Here is a 21,366-nt window from a genome sequence, read left to right as displayed (position 1 = left end):
GTTTTGTAAATCTTTCAGTGATAAGATCCACCAACAAAGTTTTGTGTTCAATACCCATTTTTATCACCTGACTGCCTAAAAATGGAAACAACTTCCTTTTCCCTCATTCTCTTTCTAATTTATGATATATCATATTTCATTTCTAGTAACCTGAAAAGTACTTATATATTTTCACAATCCAGAGCTTGTGATTTGGTGGCTTGGAGCCACTATTAGTCTGAACAATGGCTCCTGTTTTGTTGCTCAGTTTATTGATGTTCGGCAATTCAGGTTTAGGTGAATTCTAAGAGGATTGAGCTTTGTGAACAATATTGTTCAATTCTGTGGAAAAATTAAGAAAATGTTAAAAGATAATTGAGTTTTTATTCAAGCATGGCCTAAACCAGCTATTATCAATAATATTTACTGATATATGAGTTCTGATCGGGGTTAAGGCAAAGAAACAACGCTGAGCCAGGAATGAAGTTCTAATCTTTATTGTTTCTACCATGCAAACGGAATCTTGAGAAACTGAGCAAAACTAGCAGGTTCTAACAGAAAAACTCCAGAAACTCTAAGGCGGGTCCTGCCTGACCTTCTTGGCCGGGTGCCCAAGGTCTTCAACACTGTGAGTGTGTTTCTCCCACTGGAATGCGTCCCCTCCTTCCTCGCCTGCGATCTCCATAACAGTTCCTCTCAATTGAATAGTTTAACAATGAAACTCTTTTATTGAGCTTCCTTTTGCAAGTGAGCAAGCATATATTGCGTCCATCTCTTTCTAGTAACTAATTCAGAGATGGGGGGAAATGAACATTTCTGCTAAGCATATTTTTCCTTTGTACTATATCACCATTAAATTTTGTGGAGTTTTGAGTATTAACTCAGATTGACCAGGTCCACCTTGATTTTGTGGAGTGAGTGTGTGGTAAGACTGATTATGATTATGTGCCATCAAGCCATTTTTGACTTCTGGTGACCACATAGATTTTCTCAGTGAATATGAATGTGATTATATGAATATATTAGATACCTGGGGATAATTTCTCTTTGTATATAAAGACTCTGTTCCCCACTTTTTGCTGCTCTTCTTTTATTGTGGAAATTTGTTTAATATAAACTTTTCTGGCAGTTTGGGCTGTTTTAGCTGAATGAATTAAAACATATTTTTGAAATTTTCCCTGGCACTTTAGTAGCATTGTAGAGAGGGCTTTCCAGGATAGAAGTTAGAAACCTATGCAGTGTATGGCTACATTAACAAAGGCAGTAATAAAGGAAATGCAAAACCTAAAGATAATAAATTTCTGCTGAGGTATTGTTATGGTGAATGGAGGGAATTAATTGAACATTTAGGATCTTGTGTTTACTATAGCATAATCATTCATTGCAGGGTGAAGAAACAACCAGTACATGCTATAATTGGTATTTGTGTCTTTATAGTAATATATGTATTCTGTTCAACTGAACTTCCTGAGCATGCGGTGCTGTTTGTAAGGATTTGTACCAAGTTTATCATTGGATAGCCTGGTATGAGTTGTCTGTTACTTGGTTTTTGAGGTTTCTTTTCCCTATCAATATGTTTGCAAGATACCAGCTTCTAAAATTTGTTACTGGGAAAAAATACAAAACTCTTGTATGAATCACTATGTACTAAGTGGAATTCATTCTCCATTAAAGCAATTTCATCTGTTAGGATCTTACTCTTCCCTTTCTCTGCTAAATAACAGCCTTATAAATTAAATACTTAATAGTATTTATTTACTCAATAGAAAATTGCTATTATTAAATGCTCATCTTTTCTGAAAGCATTTGATTCTCTCATGTGATTCTTTTTCATCTTTAGGGAAAAAAGCTAACTCCCACAGTAGGATAAAAGAAACTATCTGAATGTTAAAAATATGACCTAGGCATTTTGTTAATGTCTTTATTAAGATAATGGCTAATGTCTTTATTAAGATAATTAAGATAATGAATGGAATCATAAGACTTAAAAAACTAACTAGATGTTTATTCTTTTTGTGTAACTTCATGCTGTTTATAAAACACCTTGTTTTCAAGGGCTCAGTCCTTGAAACTTCGTAATTTGCTGGATGCATAAAGCTGAAAGTACTTCCAGTATTGGTTCCTGTATGTTCATTTTAACTGTTCAATTTATGTTATGAAATCCAAATTACTTGTGATTTACAAAAATTGAAGGATATTTTTAATAGGTCTTGGTACATATTATGTTGAAAATATGTCTTGAAGATCGTGCCAAAGTAGGTGAAATTGTAGATCTATTGCAGGAATATATTACATGGTTTACTTATGTAGGCAGGATTGGGTGATCCACTTCTTACTCATTACACATTTTTCATTATGTGACATATACTGTACATTCAATAAATAGCATTAGAAAATGTGGCTTGTTAGTAAGGGAAACTGAATGTCTGTTCTTTGAATCATACTCCAGTTCATAAAGGTATATCAAGGCTTTTAATGAAAAACTGTTGGGAACCATGAGAGATGGTCTGTCATCTTTCTTAGGAGGTTTGTCTTGTGTGTCTGTCAGCCCAGTAGAGTACCAACCCAAAAGTGAGCAAGGACAATATTTTATCACTAAAATAATTGGTGTTTATTGATTCAGTAACAAAATGTTTAGCCAATCATGACACAAGGGGAAAAGAGCCCCAGGGAGGGAAATGGAAGTGAAAGGATTGGCTACAACTCCTGTGTGCTTTTGCATCTTTTACCATTAAGTGCACCTAAGATTCAGGCCTGAGCAAATATTTAGGATTCCATGTATGTGGAAAGTGGGTAATTACTTACATAATTCACTTAGTTTTCACACATTTTTTTCCTACAGATGGGTCAATTTTTTTCAAACAGATTTGATGTCATGTATTTACATTCTGGAATGAACATACTAACTTTTCTGTCATTATCCAAATAAAAAGATCTTTATATTATTTAATTTGAAACACATTTATTAAATGGAAATGTACAGTTGTGTAAAACAGATAGTAAATAAATAGCTAGAAAATCCAGATTGGAATTGTTTAGATTCCAGCATAAAAATATCAAACATTTCTCCAGTCCAAACTTGGTGTGTGTGTGTTGACATAAGTATTTTGATAACATTGAACTACAGTTTTGAAAATGCATCACTGAGAATGTTTTGTTGCTATATATGCAGTACCTGTGAGTAACAAACATGAGTTCTGTAAAGTGCCTACATTAAAATGTAACCACATTTAACTGGGATCCAGTTGGGAGCATTGTAAACATCCAGTGGGCATACTTTGTTTTACACTGCAAAGGACTAATTTTGTGTTGAGCTTAATAAATAGACACAATGTATCATACTCATTTTTAGATTAGTATTGCAATGTCTTGAGGAATTTTAAGCATAAATTGTTTCATCTGTGTTGAAATATTCAGTGGAAGAAAAATAATGTCTGCTAGAAAATAGTATTTTTGAAGAAACAAATTTGAAGATATATTAAATTTTTGTTGTTTTTCTAGCCTCTTTAAAGAAAGAACATGTGTTTAGTCTCCTTTGACTGGAAAGATGGACAATGAAGGGTGGGGCAAGGAATGATGAAACTACTCTCAATCTTTGTGAGGTTCACCCACTTCTAAAATAAACTACTCAAGTGAATTAGCTGGTAGTAGATGGTTTGTTGGAAAGTAAATGAGAACAACTTGGGCTATTTGATGGAGTTAAAGTCTTTTATGAGTTACATTATAAATTTTTCAGTGGACTGGAACATAGTGTTAGGGCAGTGTTCTAAAATATTGACTTGCATTATATTAATCATTTGTGCCTCTTGTTATTAATCTGATACTTGCTAGAGTTTTGCTTGGAGCTCAGGTCAGGAACTATCTTCTTTAGCTAACTATTTTTGGGCCAATTCAAATTGATGTTATTTTTCAAACCCAGGGGTGAAGAACTAGAATACTTTAAGGATATGAATATACTTGATAAAGCATTGGAGGCTGGTCTCTGTCATGCTGCTGTATGGTAGAGGTATGGTAGATGGATACTAAAAACACTGATAGTGCCATGATTGTGGAATGCTATCACAGAAGGAAGTTGCCGAGTTCCCTCTCTGCTTGGGTTGAGGGTCTGTTAAGGTCTGTTAAGACCTATCTGTGGAAGGAAGTTTTTAACCTTTGCAGTGTTGAATTATGTTGAAAAGGCATTCAACCACTTCTGTGCTTGGACTTTCTTACATGTTTTTTAATTGTTTTGGTGATAATATCTTTTATAGCTACATTAGTTAGTTTGTCAAATTAAGATTTAGTTGCATGTTTTTTTTCTTTGTGCAAAAAAGATATACTTCAGCGATGTTTTAATGGTACTGTAATAACTTTTTGTATCATCACTGAGAAGATGTGGCACAGGTCTCTTTCCCTCAGTGTTTCCTAACATTAGTCCTCAAGGATACTGCAAGTGCTCCATGGAATGGTGATGATTGGAAAGATAATTTAAAAGCAATATCATCTTGTTTATATCTTATGTATCAAATTTGCATTATTATTGAAATCTAAGTTGATTCACAAATATACCTATGTAATATAACAATCTCTAAATTCAGATAATGGCATATCTATATAACATTGTGAAGCGGTACTCTTCTACATTATTATAAATAGCTGTGTTTTAAATGTCTCGTGTTTGACTCCCATCACCAAAAATAGATTATATTAAAACTATGTTAAGTGACTTGCTTGCATAGTAGTTCACAAAATCTTTTGACAATGATGTAATATAATATTTATTTATTAAATGTATTTGCCGCCTGACTCCCAGCGAGTCCCATATACCGGATGAAGGAAAATTTTAGGAATTGATTAATATAATGTAGTTCATTCAGCCCTTTCTTGCTTTGTATTTTCAGTGCTATTAAGAAAAATCAAGTTATTTAGAGCAGCTGCAGCACCCCACATATCCATATTCAATTTTGATGTATTTTGGGTTGGAACACCAAGGCAGTATACATTCTGAATGCCTGATAGGGCTGGGACTCTCTGTATTAAAGGACAGCCTAATAGTGTTTTATGTGGTACAAGGGAAAATGTGGTACTTTCTTATATCTCTTTAATACATATTGGCTATGTTCAGGTTGTTATTTGGCCTGTAATAAGTCTAATAGATGTTGGCTTCTTTGTTTTCTTTAATCACTGAAATAAATTTCTTAACATTGTAATGGCTTAAAGCAGTAATCTCTACACAGTGCTCAGCTGTAGAGGGAAAAGAAAAAGTACACAGATGCCATAATAATTCAGTGGTTTTGGAGATTGCATCCATGTCTTGTATCTATTTGTGCTCTTTCAAGACAATAGAGAAATAAGCAGTTAGATTCCCTGTTTGATTCTTGATAATATTTTAAAAGGGTGGATTTTTTAAATTAAAATACTTTTTGCATTATATCATGTTGTTCAAGAGGAGAGAAAACATAATAAAGTGAACTTTGACTTTTTTAACAGAGTAAATCATATGTGAATACAAAAGACCATGTGTAATCTGTATGTAGATTTTCCAGATTCTTCCTTATGTCAGCATGTCCTGACTGAAAAACCGCTCTGAAGATAATGATATCAGCAATGTGTTATGACAGAAAGACTGATAGAGAGTCCACTTAAGAGTGCCAGAAAATTATTTAGTCTTTTGTCAGAAGATGATTATGTGCCATCAAGTCATTTTTGACTCCTAGCAACTGCATAGATAGATTTTCTCCATGATGATCTGTCTCTAATCTGGTCTTTGAGGTCTTCCAATGATGCACTCATCATCACTGTAACTGCATGCATCCACCTTGCTGTTATCCTCTTCATTGCTTTCCTTCCACCTTTCCCAGCATTTGAGCCTTCTCTAGAGAGCTTGGTCTTTGCATAATGTGTCCAAAGTAGAATAGTTTGAGCCTGGTCATTTGTGCCTCAAGTGAGATCTCTGGCTTGATTTGTTCAATGAGCCATTGGTTCATTTTCTTGGCTGTCCACAGTATTCTCTGGAATCTTCTCCAACACCAAAGTTCAAAAGTATAAGTACTCTTCCTATCCTGCTTCTTCAAAGTCCAACTTTTGCTTCCATAGAGGGAATACCAGGGCTTGCTCAATTCTGATCTTTGTAGGTATAGATACATCAGGGCATTTGAATATCTTTTCCAAAGCCTTCATGGCTGCTCTACCGCTAGTCTGTGATGTATTTCTTGACTGCTTATTCCTTGATAATGGTTGATCCCCAAAGGCAGAAGCTATCTACCATTTCAATGTCTTCATTGTCAGTTCTAAGGCTGGTTGTTCTACTATTCTCATTGTATGTCTTCTTCATATTTAGTTTTAGTCTAATTTTTTCACTATGTCCCTTGACTTTTATTACTACAGCTTGTACATCCTTTGCATTTTCAACTATCAGGATATAGGTAGTCCTCATTTAGCAATCACAATTAGGTGAGCAGCTCTGTCATTAAGCGAAGCAGTTGCTAAGTAGGAAAGCATGTGACTGCAACTGTGCTTTCCTTTTCCCCACTCCCCCGTCCTTTGGGATGCTCACCTCAGAGCTGGGATAGCTGTCATGTAGCTGCTGCCTGTAACTGAGAAGACTAATCAGTTTCACACCTTAGGCTTTTGTTTGCCTCCTAATCACTCCCCTACCCTTTGGAATGCTCACTTCAGTGCTGGGATAGTTAGCAAGAATGGAATTAATGTATGTATGTATGTATGTATGTATGTATGTATGTATCTATTAATTTATTTTTAAATTTGTCTGCCACCCATCTCGCATATAACGACTTTGGGCGGCTACATTCATTGGAGAGGAAGGGATTACAAGAGAGTAAGCAGGTACACAGTGGGGAATACACATTGAAAGGAATGCAGTGGCACTGGCAGCCCCAGGTATGTTTGGGGCTGGAAGCTGCAAGCACACTATGCAAACAGCCAGTGTATTTCCCGTTGTGTGCCTACTTACTTTCTTGTAATTCCTTCCTCTCCAATCTCTCTGTGGGGGAGAAATGTGTCAGGCACAGGAGAGATTATATAAAGAAATTGCTTGTTTTTTTCTTTATTTCCCCCCTCACTTGTTTAAGCGATCTCTCTACTCTGAGGGGGGGGGAGTTTGATCTCCTTTGAATTGGTTACTATCTGTCCATTGGTGTTCTTCAGCATACCAATTCAAGGTTGGAACCTCCTTCTGAGTACAGAGATCTTTTGAAAGACTTTCCTTGTTTTTCCATGTCTGTTTCTATCTTCAGTGTTTTTACAGATGATGTTGTAATATTACTGCTTGTCTCTTCTAACACCTCTTTGAAAATATTTGTTAAATTCCTTTCTGGGATTTTTGTCTTTCTTGGCTTTATCTTATCTCAATTTCCACAGTTTGTTCTAACATCTAGTTTGCATTCTTCTGCTTCTTCATTTTTGGCAATCTCTTTTCTCATTCATCCTTAGTAACTTCTTTAAGTTCATTCCATAATTCCTCTGGTTCTCTACCAGTGAGGTTCAGGACTTCAAAGTGATTCCGATGTTCTCCTTGAAAATGGTGGGTGTATGATTATGGTGATGTCCGTGTATAGAGGCGTCATTTTGGTTTTTTGAAGACAGTGTTAGCTATTAAGAAATCATTGGAGTGGCAGAATTATTCCTGCTTTTGTCAGAAGCAGATGTCAGCTTTCCCAGGTATACCAGGCAGGAAACGCGACCAAATGAACTAATTCTACTTTATTGTAAGGCTACATTAACAGAATCCTGCAAGTCTGAAAGTACAAATCTCCTGCTGTCTCTCTTTACAGCCTGATAAGTTAAGAAGGTTCCTTTCTGAATTTCTTTCTCTTTCCGTTATGCAGCTGCGGGGTCCCGCAATCCTTATCTGATTGTTCCCTAGGCAGCATCTCTTTCCCCCGTCTCCCAAGGTCGTTCCCATAAACCATTACAGCAGAATAAAAATTGCAATTTTGGCTAATTCAGACCTACAGCTAGCTAATAAACATTATTTACAGATACAAAAATTAACACTATTTCAGAATCTATAGCTGGCTGATGTTGCATTTTCAGTTTCATATTGGTAAAATTCTAAACTATCATGCTTGTCCCCTAAAGTTGAATTGAAGGTTTGTTTGTTCTAACATCTAGTTTGCAGTCTTCTGTTTTCATGGAACTATGTTCCTTGTTCTGAAACAAGGGCTCCTGAGGGGAATACCCTTCCTGATAACTATGCAACTCCTTCAGGTTAATCAGAATTGAATATTAAACCTCAATCAGTCTACAAAATAAGCTGATTTTGTCATGAGATCAAAATGGCTCCTGTGTGTATCTGTATCTCTTTCTAACTATTGTCTGTTGTTAGAAGTGGTAACAAAAGGAGATGTCAGAAGCTTAACTGTTGAGCCAAGAGATGTTGGAATCCTTTCAACCTGGCTTACTAGGCTTCAAGCTAATGCAAAAGGTTTGTTACATAATTATATAGGTCCTAGTTCTAGCTTGCTTGCTTGCTTGCTTATTTATTCATTTATTTTCTATCCCGCATATCTCATTTACAAACTGAGTTCAGAATGTTTTAAGTACAAGCTATATTGTCTTTCCCACCATTGCCTGGATTCTAAATTGAAAGAATGTAAAATATTAAAGTTCAACATTTTAAAGAGCTTTTTGCAGTTTTGGAATTAAAGTTGCATAAGTTAGAGCTGTAGTTGAAAAACAAAGTTAATAGTTCTAATATCTTCACATCTTTAGCCAATTCTCTGTTGAATGGTGAACTGAAATTAGTAAGCTTTAAAATGCAAGTCAGAGCAAAGAAAAGGTATATAAATGTGTATTCTACCTCATTTATTGATAGTCACCAGTTATGGATCAGGACCACTGCTCTAAGCAAAAAGATGCCCAACCCTTCATACCTGACCGTTTGTTTGTTTGTTTGTTTTGTTTCTCTAAATGACATCCACCCCCCTCCAAAAAAAAACAAAAGATACAGGGGCTTGTGAAAGGTAGAGGAGTTTGTCTCAGGAAGGATAAATCCAGTTTTCTGAAATCCACAGAAATTATAAAAATAAGTAGAAATTGTTAGTACTTCAGATATGGTAAAATGAGACTGATTAGACAATTATGGGCAAACATTTGTATTTCTAACTTTCCCCACCCTTTCCTTAACCTTTTCTCCTAAAAATTAGTGCTTTCTATATAATGGAGGAGGAAGTCCTGAATATATTTTTGTGTTTAGTTGAAATGGTGGATTTCTTCTATTTTCAGCATTAACTTTTTGCCTGCCTCCTTCTATACCAGCAAAAGGGAGGATATGCTATTTTTCTGAGAATTCAGCTTGTATTAAAATATTGCTATATCTTTAATTGCTTTTTTCACACATCAGAGAGCACCAAGGACTCCACAGAATTTCTCCCATTAATAAAACAATATAAACCTTGGATGTTGTGCCTGGATACTTCTTATAAAAGAGATCCTCTGTGGCACTGCACCCATTTTTTGTAGGATCAAGCTTGCTTAAATTTTTTACTAGGAACAACACCTTTGTTTTTCACTTCATTGTAACATGGGGTGACCCTTCTCCTTCGAGTTGCAGAAATTTCTGATAAATTCACATCCCATTTTCCAGTGCATCCAGGGGCTTAAAATGAGAATGTCCATTATTATCAGATATGACTTTTCTCTAAAACTAATGTGTCTTGTGATTTTTTGGGGGGGCAGGAGATATCTGTCTGACATGAAGAGTCAAACTTCCCCTTCCTTTATACTTGAATAGGAATAAACCCATTCATACTGTAATGAAGAGTAAAACAGAAATAGTTCCTAATGACATAAACTATCAGGTATAATTTGAACTAAATATTTATCTGAATAATCTATGTTTAAACATGTTCTTGAAGTTGCAAAAAAAGAAAAAAAAAGTTCAGCGTTAGTAACTTTTACTGTATGTGGTACTAGGTATCTGCATTGACGTCTGATTTTTTTTTCTCATTTCAAATAACTGATATCTATACTGTTACATTTGAATAGGATACCATGTTAAGGCAGCCTGGACATTGTTTTGAGACAAGTGCCTCTTTGTCCAGGTTATCATCCATCCATACGTCATATGCAAGTAATGAAAATAAATGTTAGAATTGTCCTTCAGTGGTGATTCATATATTTTTGTCCAGGGCTTTTAAATTAGGTTCTGATGAAATAGTTTTGTTTTCCCCTTCTTTGTTCCTTTACCCTTGAAAGAGAGATGGGGATTTATAAAGCAGAGAAGGTCTTAGCACACCTATTTTCCTTATTTTTGCAAAATAGCCATTGAATGTAAACATTTTGCCCCTGAATTTCACTAGTGTAATCAAGGAAGAGGCTTTCTGGGGCACCAAAGAAGAGGCTGCCCTGTGGATTTGTAACTCTGCTATAGAAGATTGGGTGAGAGCTGTAGGTGAGAGGGAAAATATGTAAAAACCCTATGTTTACTTCCACTGAAGAAAAGGAGGATTGGATTTTCACATGTTTTCTCTGTCTGCACTGAGAGAGCACTTAGCTTGTCAACCCTCTTGGCTGAAATTAACAGGAAGGTATTTCTTTGTGAATATGTTGATGGGAATCTGTCTGATGGGTTCAAAGGAAGCAGTAGTTAATTTGCTGAGAACCATGATAAAGTCTCATTAAGGGAGATGGCATATGAGCAAACTCAAACATGGTATGAAGATTAACTTTTTTCCATTTAAAGTTTGAATACTGAAATATGGAGGAAGGATGAACTTTGTGAAAAGTAAAATCTTCTTAACATGATTTAAACATGCTATATGTTGTTTCATATTTAGAGTTTAGCTGATAACTATAGAAAAATGATTAAGTATTCTACATAAGAAATTGCTGTAGTGAATAGAGTAATGGCTACAACCCAAGAATCATATGGTGGGGCTGTGCCAAAGAAGAGGAGCTTTGCAACATGCCAGAATGGGTACAAAGCACCTCGTTTGAAGTCCTATCACAGAGTTATTTCCATGCACAAACATCAGTCCTCTCTTTGACGCCCCCCCAATCTTGTATGCACATGTCATGAGAGGAATTTTAGAAGGAGTCTGAGAGATGCAACAAGCAGAAAGCTAGCTCTCCAAAGATTAAAATTAGTCCATTGGGCTTTGTAATGACTCTTGGGATCCAAATTGCTAGGTCATCAGCTGCATGCCCCTTTATGGATTAAAAAGTCAGAAGGCTTGCAGATTATGGCTAATCATAAGCATCTGCTTTCTTTACAGAGCCAGATTTTTATGTTAGTTTCTTTATAGTGGCTTGCAAAAGGAGTTACAATTAGTATCCTGGATTCTGATAACACAGTTCACATATTGTTTATAGTGAGAATAGCCAAATGGGAATGAAAACATAGCTTCTGAAATCTGCTTGAGAAATCTCTGGAGACAGTTTTGGAAATGAGGAATCAAGAAAAGAAAAATGTGTTTGCTTAGGTTAGGGGTAGAAGCAGAAAGGTACTATATAAAAATAAAACGTAAAGGTGTTAGCTTTAACTAGAATGCTCAACTGTTCTTCTCTAAAGCCACTTTTAAGCTGCTGAAATAAGTATTTAAATAACTGTTTCTGACCTAAAACTAGTAAATGATTTTCAGAATATAAAAGATGTACTGTATTTTGCTTTGAGACTTCTCATTATGATGAGAAATTGGTAAACTGATTAATGGAGTTGATGACTTTTTAAAATGTGGGATCCATGAGCAATGCAGCATTGATTACACAGCCACTATTAAGTAGTTCTTTTAAACAAAGAAAAGCTTGGTGCTGGTGACTGCCGTCTGGTAAGTAGTAACTATGATTGTTAATACAAACTAACTTAAAAAATGTTAATAAATAATGTGGCTATATTATTCCTAATATTTTTTGTGTTTCAGGAGATCAGCTGTTTCAAGGTTGGAATCCACCTCCCATATAGGAAAATGTGAAGGACAAGAAGCTGAGAAACTAAACTGGAACATCACAGTTTAAATATGTATAAAAAGAACATGGCATACAGAATATATGAAGATAATATGATAATTAACAACATTAATCTTGGTAGATTAACAATGTATGATATGCCTTGACTTTATTTCAATAAAAATTTGTTTACAAAGAAGTGCTCCTACTTTTTTACTGAGTTGGAATAGCTGGATAGAAAAATTGACTGACACTGCTTAAAAAAGATCTATCATATTCATGGATAACGCAAGATATATTTATTTTCAAATTTACATTAGTTAAAGGTAACATTCTTAGATTTGCACATGAATCATGAAGATGGAATTTACCGCTACATCTGAGAAATGTTGATCAAAATGAAACAAGCACATTGCTTCTGTTAGGCTCCGTTATAGCACTTGTATTGCAGAAAGTGTTAAAAGATACCAATCATGGAAGTTTTTATTTTTTAAAACACAACTGTCTGTTTTGTGAAAAAAGAAAAAATTCATAGTTATTGTATTTAATTGGAGTTGTACTGGCATATTTTATTTGGTTTGTGGTGGCTTATACTCTGGGTAAGAAATCCGCACTTATTTGGGGGCTGAGAACCACACTGAGAGTGGTATCCCCTGCCCACATTCCAACAACAAAAACCAAATTGAAATTAAAATTAATTATATTTGGTTGATTACCCATGTCTGTAGTAATCTCTTCCTTCTATCACATTTGAAATAGAGAGTTGAGCAACTTTTGGAGTGACTGAGGATCACACCACTTTGGGGAGATGCCTGCTTTCCTGTAGCCTCAGGATAGGAACTCTTGCTTCAGGAGACATGCTCTCTTTGCTCCTTTTCTGTTACAACCTTCAACAAGCACATAAGTCTAAATTACGGTGAACCACCCAGTAAATGTTATCTGTGAAAGAAAGTTTATATTCATTCTTAAATGGTGGTAGTGAGAAAGAAAGGTCAGCAATAAAAAGTTTCTAAATTAGTGAGGAAATCTGAAAAGTTTACTAGGTTTTGAATAAAGGAATCCCTACAGAAGAAAGTTTCACTCAATGAGAGTAGTGGGCATATAAAATCTGATTGCTTCGGTCACAGGAGCCTGGCACTACAATTGAAACAGCCAATAGAGCAGTGACCAAAGATTTGGTAGCAAGCAGTTACTCTCAGATATAACTAGAGCTACAGTGTTAGCGTTTCAGTGGTTTTTATTTTCCATTGGAGAATGTATCTGTGCGGTTGGTATGACAAAAGCTTTCAGTCAGTTTCTTCAGAACTTGCTCTGATTTCTTCCTACCTACACATGGCTGTATTAGAGGTAGCTGTTACAATTCTGAGTGAAACTTGAACAGCATACCTATAAGATTAATTGTTTTCTATCTCTCCAGGTGTCTAGCTGAACTACCGGGAGAAATGGATTCACAAGTTGAAGCTGGCAGTGTATTTGATCCCTTTGGCTGATATGTGTAGTCAAAGGATAGGTTTTAATTTGGCTATCTGTTATTAGTCAGAATATCTATTTGGGTGAAGGGTATTTACAACAGAATACTTACAAAATCCGAAAAGTTTAATAAAATTGACAAGGTTGGCTAACTGGTAGCTGTCAAGATGTTGGACTACAATTCCATTCATTCTTGATGTTGGCCATTGTGGTTGGAGCTGATGTCGTTGGAGTTTAACAATGTATGGGTGATTATACATTCCTGTACTCTGGCTTAATAAAAATGATCATCAGTAAAATGAATGCTTTTAAGCCTCAGAATTGTTTCTAAGTAGGGTTTGTGGAATGGCTGGAAGGTAGAGAAGATCTTTCAAGTTTGAACATTAAATGCCTCATACAGAATTTGAACCTGAGAACCACGTATCCAAAACCACATTTCCAGTTCTTCTATTCTTGATAATTCTGCAGATACAACTTTTCTAAACTTGGGGGGGGGGGTCCCAAGAGGCTCAGTTTTAGTTCCTTGACACTTCCTTGTACACAGGCATGTACCCTCCAATTCTTGGTTAATTTTAAGTATGCATACTAGAAAGTTAATTTGATGGAGTTGATCAACTTGCTTCTCAAATATATTTAATTTTGCACTGATTTCTTCAGGAGCTGTGGGTACTATATTGATATGGCATTCCCATTTTTATTTATCAATTTCTGTCTCAGAAATCTGTATGCTTGGTCTGTGTCTGTATATGCGTGCGCACGTGCGCGCGCACCCCCCCCCCCAGATCTCTGGAAGTAGAGCCCCATTTGGGAAATTGGCTTGGGTTGATAATCATATTGTCTAAATTCTCATTACTTCCAGTGACATTTCTTGGGGAAAAAATGTAAGCTGGTAATATGGAAGTATACTAGAAATACCTACTGAAATCTGTTGTGATAAATGAACAATTGTTGAAACATGAATGGCTAAGACAGTCTTTCTAGCTCTGAGGACCACTTTTTATCTGCTCATCTGTGACCAAATAAAAATTGATTTGATTTGATCTGAGGACTTTTTTAAAATCAGTATTTTTCTCTATATGGGCCTATGAAGCATGACTGGTGATACATAATATTACTGAGTGGTTTTTGGCCTGGTTTCTTAGTTTTGCGGGAGAATCAGGAATTTGAAATGTTAAAGCTTAATATATTTATTTGGACCCTTAAGGAAAATAGTTCCTAACTTAAATAAATGTAGTATGCATTACTTTACAGAATGAATTATATTCTAGACATCATAAAGTTTAATGCTACCATTTTCAGCCATTGTTTAGCAAGGGATACTATAGGAGAACATGATCACAGTGCTTCCTATATGAACAGGAATGTTTGTGGAATATATCCAAACCTTTTAATGGGAATTATTTGGTATATTAAGCAACAGCTTAATATACCAAAATCTACATGGTCCCAATGACATTTCCAAAAAACCGTCTGATGGCCAAGTTGTCTTCCCCTAGCTTGAATGCTTTCCTTCTCTTCATCCCCCACTACTTCCCTCCTGTGTATCTGCCAAAATTCCTGCTCGTTGGGTTCACACTGGAAAAGGGAAGGATTACGCAAACAAGTTGAAATATGCCTATTAACATGTCTTTATACATCTGAGTGACAGCGAAATTCATATTGCTCATTTGCAACTATTGTACTCTCAATGTAGTGTAAATGGGTATTTTTATACCTATTTTGCTCTTGGAATTTTGGACTAAAAATTATTTTGTTATAAAATGCTATTCTTGGTTGTTTCTTACTGAAGTACTAACCAAGTCCAAATCTCCTTTTGAAATCAGCTAAAGTTGGGAGGTGGTGCTGCTGCTTACCTGGGCTTCACCTCTTCGTTTTTATCATAAAGAATGAGATTTCTAGAGAATCAGAGAACCAGAATCTCTGCCAGAAGAAAGAAGGTTAAAGGGCTATCTGTTTCTGGATGAGTGTGTTTGACAAAATTTCCATTGAGATATTACATGTTTGATTTTTCACTACAGTGATACCCCAGAGCTCTGGGAAATTTTGTTTGACAGGAAATCATCATTTGCTTACTTTTACTTTCTGCCCTTATTCTTTTATAGATTATGTTGAACTAATAATTTTAAATTTGTTAACTTAGTTCATATGGCTTTGCAAATCTTGTGTAAGATATTGAACTTGATAAATTTTCCCCCTTTTGTGTAAGCTTAATAAAGAAAAAATGAAAACAATTGTAAACTGGAAAAACTATTTTTGCTCTTTCTTATTAAAATAACAGTGCTTTATTACAGTTGTGAGTTAAAGGTAGATTTATGATGATGTCATTGAAGAGCATGTTTTAGACATAGTATGGAAACCAAGCATCAGAGACCAACATAACTTATGCACATCAAAGTCTGTGTGAAAATATTTGTACAAAACATCTCAATAACTTACTATATTAGCAAATGAATTTAGAATAAGGAATACTAATGTATCAGCCCCATATCATAAAACACATTGCCTGCTATGCAACAGTATTAAAATGATATTTCAATGAAATCAAAGCTAAGCAGACATACACTAATGATTTAGGATCAGAGTATGAAATAACCTTGCCAATAAATTTGCTTTACTTTAGCTTAATTTGCATATATCTAAAATTAAACCTGATTTCCAGCTTCTCAACAATTTCTGGCATGTTAGTAACATTTTCATGTATATTCGTTCTAAAAGGCAATTCGTTGTTTGACCTTTTTTTACAGAGATAGTGTCTGAGGTTTTGTCCTATAGATTCATCGCAATCTAAGGCATATATGCTTAGAATACAAGAGTCCCTTTCTTTGGTATTTTCATCGATTCCTAGTGTTTCAGATACTTGTCAGATGACGCCACTCCTAGTAAGCCCCTTTTTAGTCTATTTTCTTTAAGAAACTAATAATTTCTCTCTCTCTGATTTCAACAGGGACACCTTATGATTGGTGGTGAACAAGTCACTCTTGAATATAGTCCATCCCCTGAATTTTGGCATTGCAAGCGTGTGAGTATGTGGAAATACAACTCATGGGAAATTATTCACAGAGAGTTTTAAAGAAATTAAACATAGCTTGATGAAAATGTTCCTAATTGACTTGCTGATTCTTCAAGTGGAATCTCACATCACTAAGATTTCTTGAGGGATGCACACAGCTTGCTTTTGTGGATAAAGTGAATTATATTCAACTGTATCTTTCCCTCTGAAACCATTGGTGACATGGATTTGTTTGTCTCCTGCACTTGCTGCTGAATTTTGCCCTCTGTATTTTCACACATGGAAGATCCATTGTATATGTGGAAACTTGTTTGTGTATTGTTTATTAATTAGCTTAATTTCGTTTTGCTTTACTTAAGAGATTTATCCCTTCCTCAGTCCAGAGGGACTCTTGGCTGTTTAACGTTAGATATAGCTCACTGAATTATATTCAGTAAAGATTTGATTGTGGATTCTTCCTAATCCAATACTTTGGAGCCAAGTCTGTCCCATTGGCAGAAGGGAGGTATGTGCATAAACTAGAGTCTTCCCGAGTTGAGAATTCTGAATAACATGTTTCTGAATCACAGGCTGCATTTCAGAGGTATTTTTATCTGAGCTGAAAAACTATGTCCGTGTCCTCATCCTTCCTTTTCCACCTTTTAGGAACATTAATTTGAAATCACAGTATGCTACTTTCAGCTTATTACCTTGCAGATGTAGGTTGGTGAGCATGTATTGTGTTACAACATGTAGCTTGAACTTAGTAAAACGCTACGCTTATTTATCAAAATTTATCTTTCTGCTTCTATTTTTATAAGCTGAGTAGTGTATAGGGACAGAAAACAAGTTTCTTTTCCTTACATAATTTTTCTTTCTTTGCAGTGTAAAGTGTCCACAGTAGGGTATCGTTCATCCTGTTATTTCTGTAAACTCCCAAGAGATGGTGAGTCTACTTTTGTTATTGTATTAAGTTGGGTTTGGTACCAAAATAAATGTGTGAATTTGAAATGAATAAAGATCTTTGGTGTATACACTATAAATATTATCATTAATATTATATCAGGTTCTGTTTTTTTAATGCAAATTGTTAACTTTAAATGGTATAAGCATTCAAGAAATAAACAAGAGAGTAAATGTTTTCCTATAGCAGAACTACAGCATCTGAAAGTGAGTATCTCTCCCACTAGCTCTTGAGACTGGGCTTAGAGCCTACTTCCTGAGGGAGAGGGATGGTCTTTTCTCCAGTTCTGCTCTACTTTGCTCCAAATAGCATGCATGACCACTAGCTCCACCAGCCAGCCATGGGGCTAGGACTAACATAGTCTAAATAGATCTTTATTAATTTGTTTAGTAGCTTATTTAATAAGTAGAATTTAGAGGCTTCATAGCCAGCAAATACATAGCCAGCAACTTGTTGTTCATGGACACATCAGAAGATTTCTGTGACATCTGGGACCACATAAGGGAGCCAGCATGGAAATACAACCAATGCTATGCCTTTGAGACCCTAGTGCCAATTGCTTGCAACCTCTAGTGGGCTCATTTTTCCTTCTCTGAAAAGCTGGATGGCCTGGTGCAAGAAGGGCAGAACCTGGTGGTCCTGGACTTCCATTCCCCCACCATCCTTTAGTGAAAACTGCAGAATCACTCAATTGGCTCTGCCAGGTAATATCTGTCCCCTGAGGGCCCCATGCTATTTCACACCCCAGAATAGACCTCCAGTGATGACCAGGGGATAACAGCCAAGCCATGGCTTTGAGGTTTTAAACCTGATACACTGGCTACCCACCCTACCAGAGAGGGAAAAAGGAAATACAACCTTGGGGCTTTCCGGCTGGGCAGCCCATATGAGGAGAATGAGGAGGGAGACAGGAGAAAGATGTCCATCTTTGGCCCCTCTATTCCTCAGAGGATTCCTATCTAGACTACCACTACAAAAAACAAGGACCAGGATGACAAGTGAAGGGAGAAATGCCTATCCCCCATCCCCCCATGTGACATACAGCTCAGATACTTTCCTTCAGGACTAATAAATTAGAGAGGTGGGACAAATGACCCTAGATGAGGAAGAGAACTAACACCCAGTCCTGAATCCATCAGGCTTTTTGAGAAAGCAATTTTTTTACAACTGCTCAAGAGATTCTAGGCCTGAAGGAACCAGAACCACCACTCCTATAGGCCCCTATTTTGCCTGCCAGCAGCATAAGACGATATGAGATGCAGAGCATCTTGGAGAGAGGCAGAGACCTCAGAACAAATCACAACATCCTGAATTCCAACCCAAGGGGAATGCTTTCCTATAAAAAACAGGATGCAATCATTCTGTGGGCAAAAGCCTAACAAAATTTGCCCATGTCTAGATGTGTAATGTTAGATGCATGCATTTTAAAAACAATCTGACAGGGTTACATGTCATGCAGATCAAACATTAACTACTACTAAAGGCCAATAACTACCTCTTGAGCATACAGGTGATCAAATAGGCCCCATGATGCCAGAGGTTTATTTTTCCATCGTTCCCAAGAAGAATAAAGGCTGGTGCACTATTCTGAAACGAAAGCAGGAAAATTATCATGTGAAAACAATTATCATTGAATGCCTCTAGGAAAAGAACACATCCCAATCCACCATTCACAGAGGAAGCTCCTGAGATTCAAATACTAGGATGCCCTCTACCAATACAAGCCCTTTTATTCATTCTGTCATTGACTCCCAGAGTATTCATGAGAGTGAACATAATAGGCCACCCAATTTCCTGGGGAATATACACATGCCTTTTCTTGGGTGGTTCCCTGATTTTATGCCCTCAGTTGAATAGGGGAAAGAAAGATACCTGGATCATGATATAAATCTTTAAGGATCTTGGTTCCTGATTAATGAAGAGAAGAACACTTTTTAACTAGTGCACATCTTATAATACTTGGATTCAATTCTGGAGACAGAAAAGGGCCTGATCTCTCCACCAAAACAAAGGCAACCATCTAACAACTAATTGCATACATCCTTTGAACCAACCATCCATATCTCATGACCCTTGACAGTTTTCAGGGCCAAATGATAACTTGTATAAACTCAGTACCTTGGGCAAGATTCCAGCTCAACAGCTCCAGAGGCAATCAAGGAAAATTATCTCAGGTAATAGCTTTAAAAAACATCTCCAAGAGAAGGGACATGTTGCTTTCACACCAGGTTGAACTTAGTACAGCCAGGCAAGTGTCAGAAATAGAAGCACTCTCTGTAGGAAGGAGTTTGGCATCACCAAGCCAGATACTGAACCTAGAGCATTCTTTAGGTCCAAGCTGAATTCGACTTACACTATGTGCAGAAAATGATCCTCCATTCTGTCCTCAAAACCCAAAACTCACCTTAAAAAGGAATGTACAGACTGGATGTCAGACAAGCTGTCAGATATCCTGAGTAGAATAGGAGAGTTCACATCAGATAGATTCCTAGTATCTTTTTGTCAGCCTTACCTGGGCTGCAGAGCGTCACTTTCCAGATGGATTAACACATGCATCAAACTAGCTACAAGACACAGAATAAACCTGTCTCACAGGGAACTGCGGCTCACTCCACTAGAAGCATAACCATCTTGGCCACTTTCAACCCAAAGAATGTCCCAGGAGATATCTGTAACACTGCTAAATAATTCCAAATAGGAATTATTTTCTATAACATCCTCCTGCTGAAAGGGCTGTCCCCTCTCAGAAGAACTTTAAACGCTGCCTACGAATGAGAGGCAAATACTCACTTTCAGGTGTCTGATTTTGCTGAAGAAGATGGATCTTCATGGTAAGTCCATTGGATTGTACTTGTAACAGCCCCTCAATCTGCATGACTCTGCTTGTTGCTTTTCTTTGTGTATCGGCCTAAAAGTATAGTATTGTGGCCACTAGTGATAATGTGATGTTAGGGGAGTACTGCCAAATGAAAAAAGAAGGAATGTAAGGAGCAAGGGAGATAGTGACAATGAAATTTTTCCACATTTCACTGATTAGTGCAAGCCTGAAATTTTTGTCTACTCAACTGGAAAGTTTATAATACATAATTGCCGCATAAGATATTTAAACACTCTGTGTATAACGCAGTAAGGAAAAATAGTGTTAACATAGTGTTTCTAGCTGAAATGACTTCATTGAATTTGTTTTCCTAGTAACAGAAGAAAAACTTGAAAAGGGGGAGGAAGAGTTACCTGAGGAACCAAGCCCAAAGGGGGAATCTGCTGAGGACCCTGCTCCACCACAGGAGCTGCCTCCTCAGAAGCCAGTTTCTGAGCTGCAATGCCAGTCTCAAGAATTTGAATCCAAGAAGAAGGATAAAAACCGGGAACAGTGGCCTACACAAGAAAAGAAAAGGGACTTTGAAATGTACCCGCCCCGGAAAGAAAACCAAGACCGTGGTTCAAGGAGAGACAGTGTGGAAAATAAGCGTCAGGAGGATGAGAGTAAAAGTAAGCTGATTGTACTTATGGCCTCACTATCTAATTTATTTCTATAATGATGGTTTAAATTTGTGTAAACTGAACACAGATGTTGAAATCCTAACTAATAATCTATAAGCCCCCTTGTTGTTCAGTATCATTGATTCTTCGTAGAGTAGTTTTCAACTCAACCAAACAAATTAAGTACATATGTTCTTCTTTTTTTTCCTTGCTTTACTTTTCACAGCAATTATGTTAAAACGCATTCCTCGCTTCACTCCTCCAGAAGTGATTGTGGGACTTCTAGCACCATATGTCCGTCTCTCTACTTCAAGTGTGCGGGTAATGAAGAACAAAGCAGGTCGGATGGGCTACACCTACGGTTTCATTGAACTGGACTCTCATGCTGTACGTTGACATTCTCTTTGCTTCAGCACCCCCATCCCTGGTTAATTAGCATTAACAGGGATGAAATATTAAGCTCTTATTTCATAGAATCATAGGAACATAGGGTTGGAAGGGACCTTGGAGGTCTTCTGGTCCAACTCCCAAATGATAGGAAACTATCATTTCCTTATGATGGTCTATGAACATTATAATGTCCTGTGTAATTATGCGT

The 21,366-nt window shown here is 36.5% G+C and overlaps 1 protein-coding gene across 4 annotated transcripts in view; it reads left to right on the top strand.

Annotated features, from left to right (window-relative positions):
- Positions 1-21,366, top strand: part of RBM6 (RNA binding motif protein 6) — a 60,075-nt gene that overhangs the window by 26,614 nt on the left and 12,095 nt on the right. For 3 of the 4 annotated variants that reach the window (XM_063291998.1, XM_063292001.1, XM_063291999.1), the window contains exons 7-10: positions 16,280-16,354; positions 17,210-17,270; positions 20,481-20,777; positions 20,995-21,155. In XM_063291998.1, the coding sequence (XP_063148068.1) occupies positions 16,280-16,354; positions 17,210-17,270; positions 20,481-20,777; positions 20,995-21,155 (594 nt within the window). The remainder of the gene's footprint in view (positions 1-16,279; positions 16,355-17,209; positions 17,271-20,480; positions 20,778-20,994; positions 21,156-21,366) is intronic. The other variant, XM_063292002.1, reaches the window with a different exon arrangement.

The sequence above is a fragment of the Candoia aspera genome, chromosome 2 (assembly GCF_035149785.1).
Source record: "Candoia aspera isolate rCanAsp1 chromosome 2, rCanAsp1.hap2, whole genome shotgun sequence".
NCBI classification, from domain to species: domain Eukaryota; kingdom Metazoa; phylum Chordata; class Lepidosauria; order Squamata; family Boidae; genus Candoia; species Candoia aspera.
This window is presented reverse-complemented; position numbering and strand designations above follow the sequence as displayed.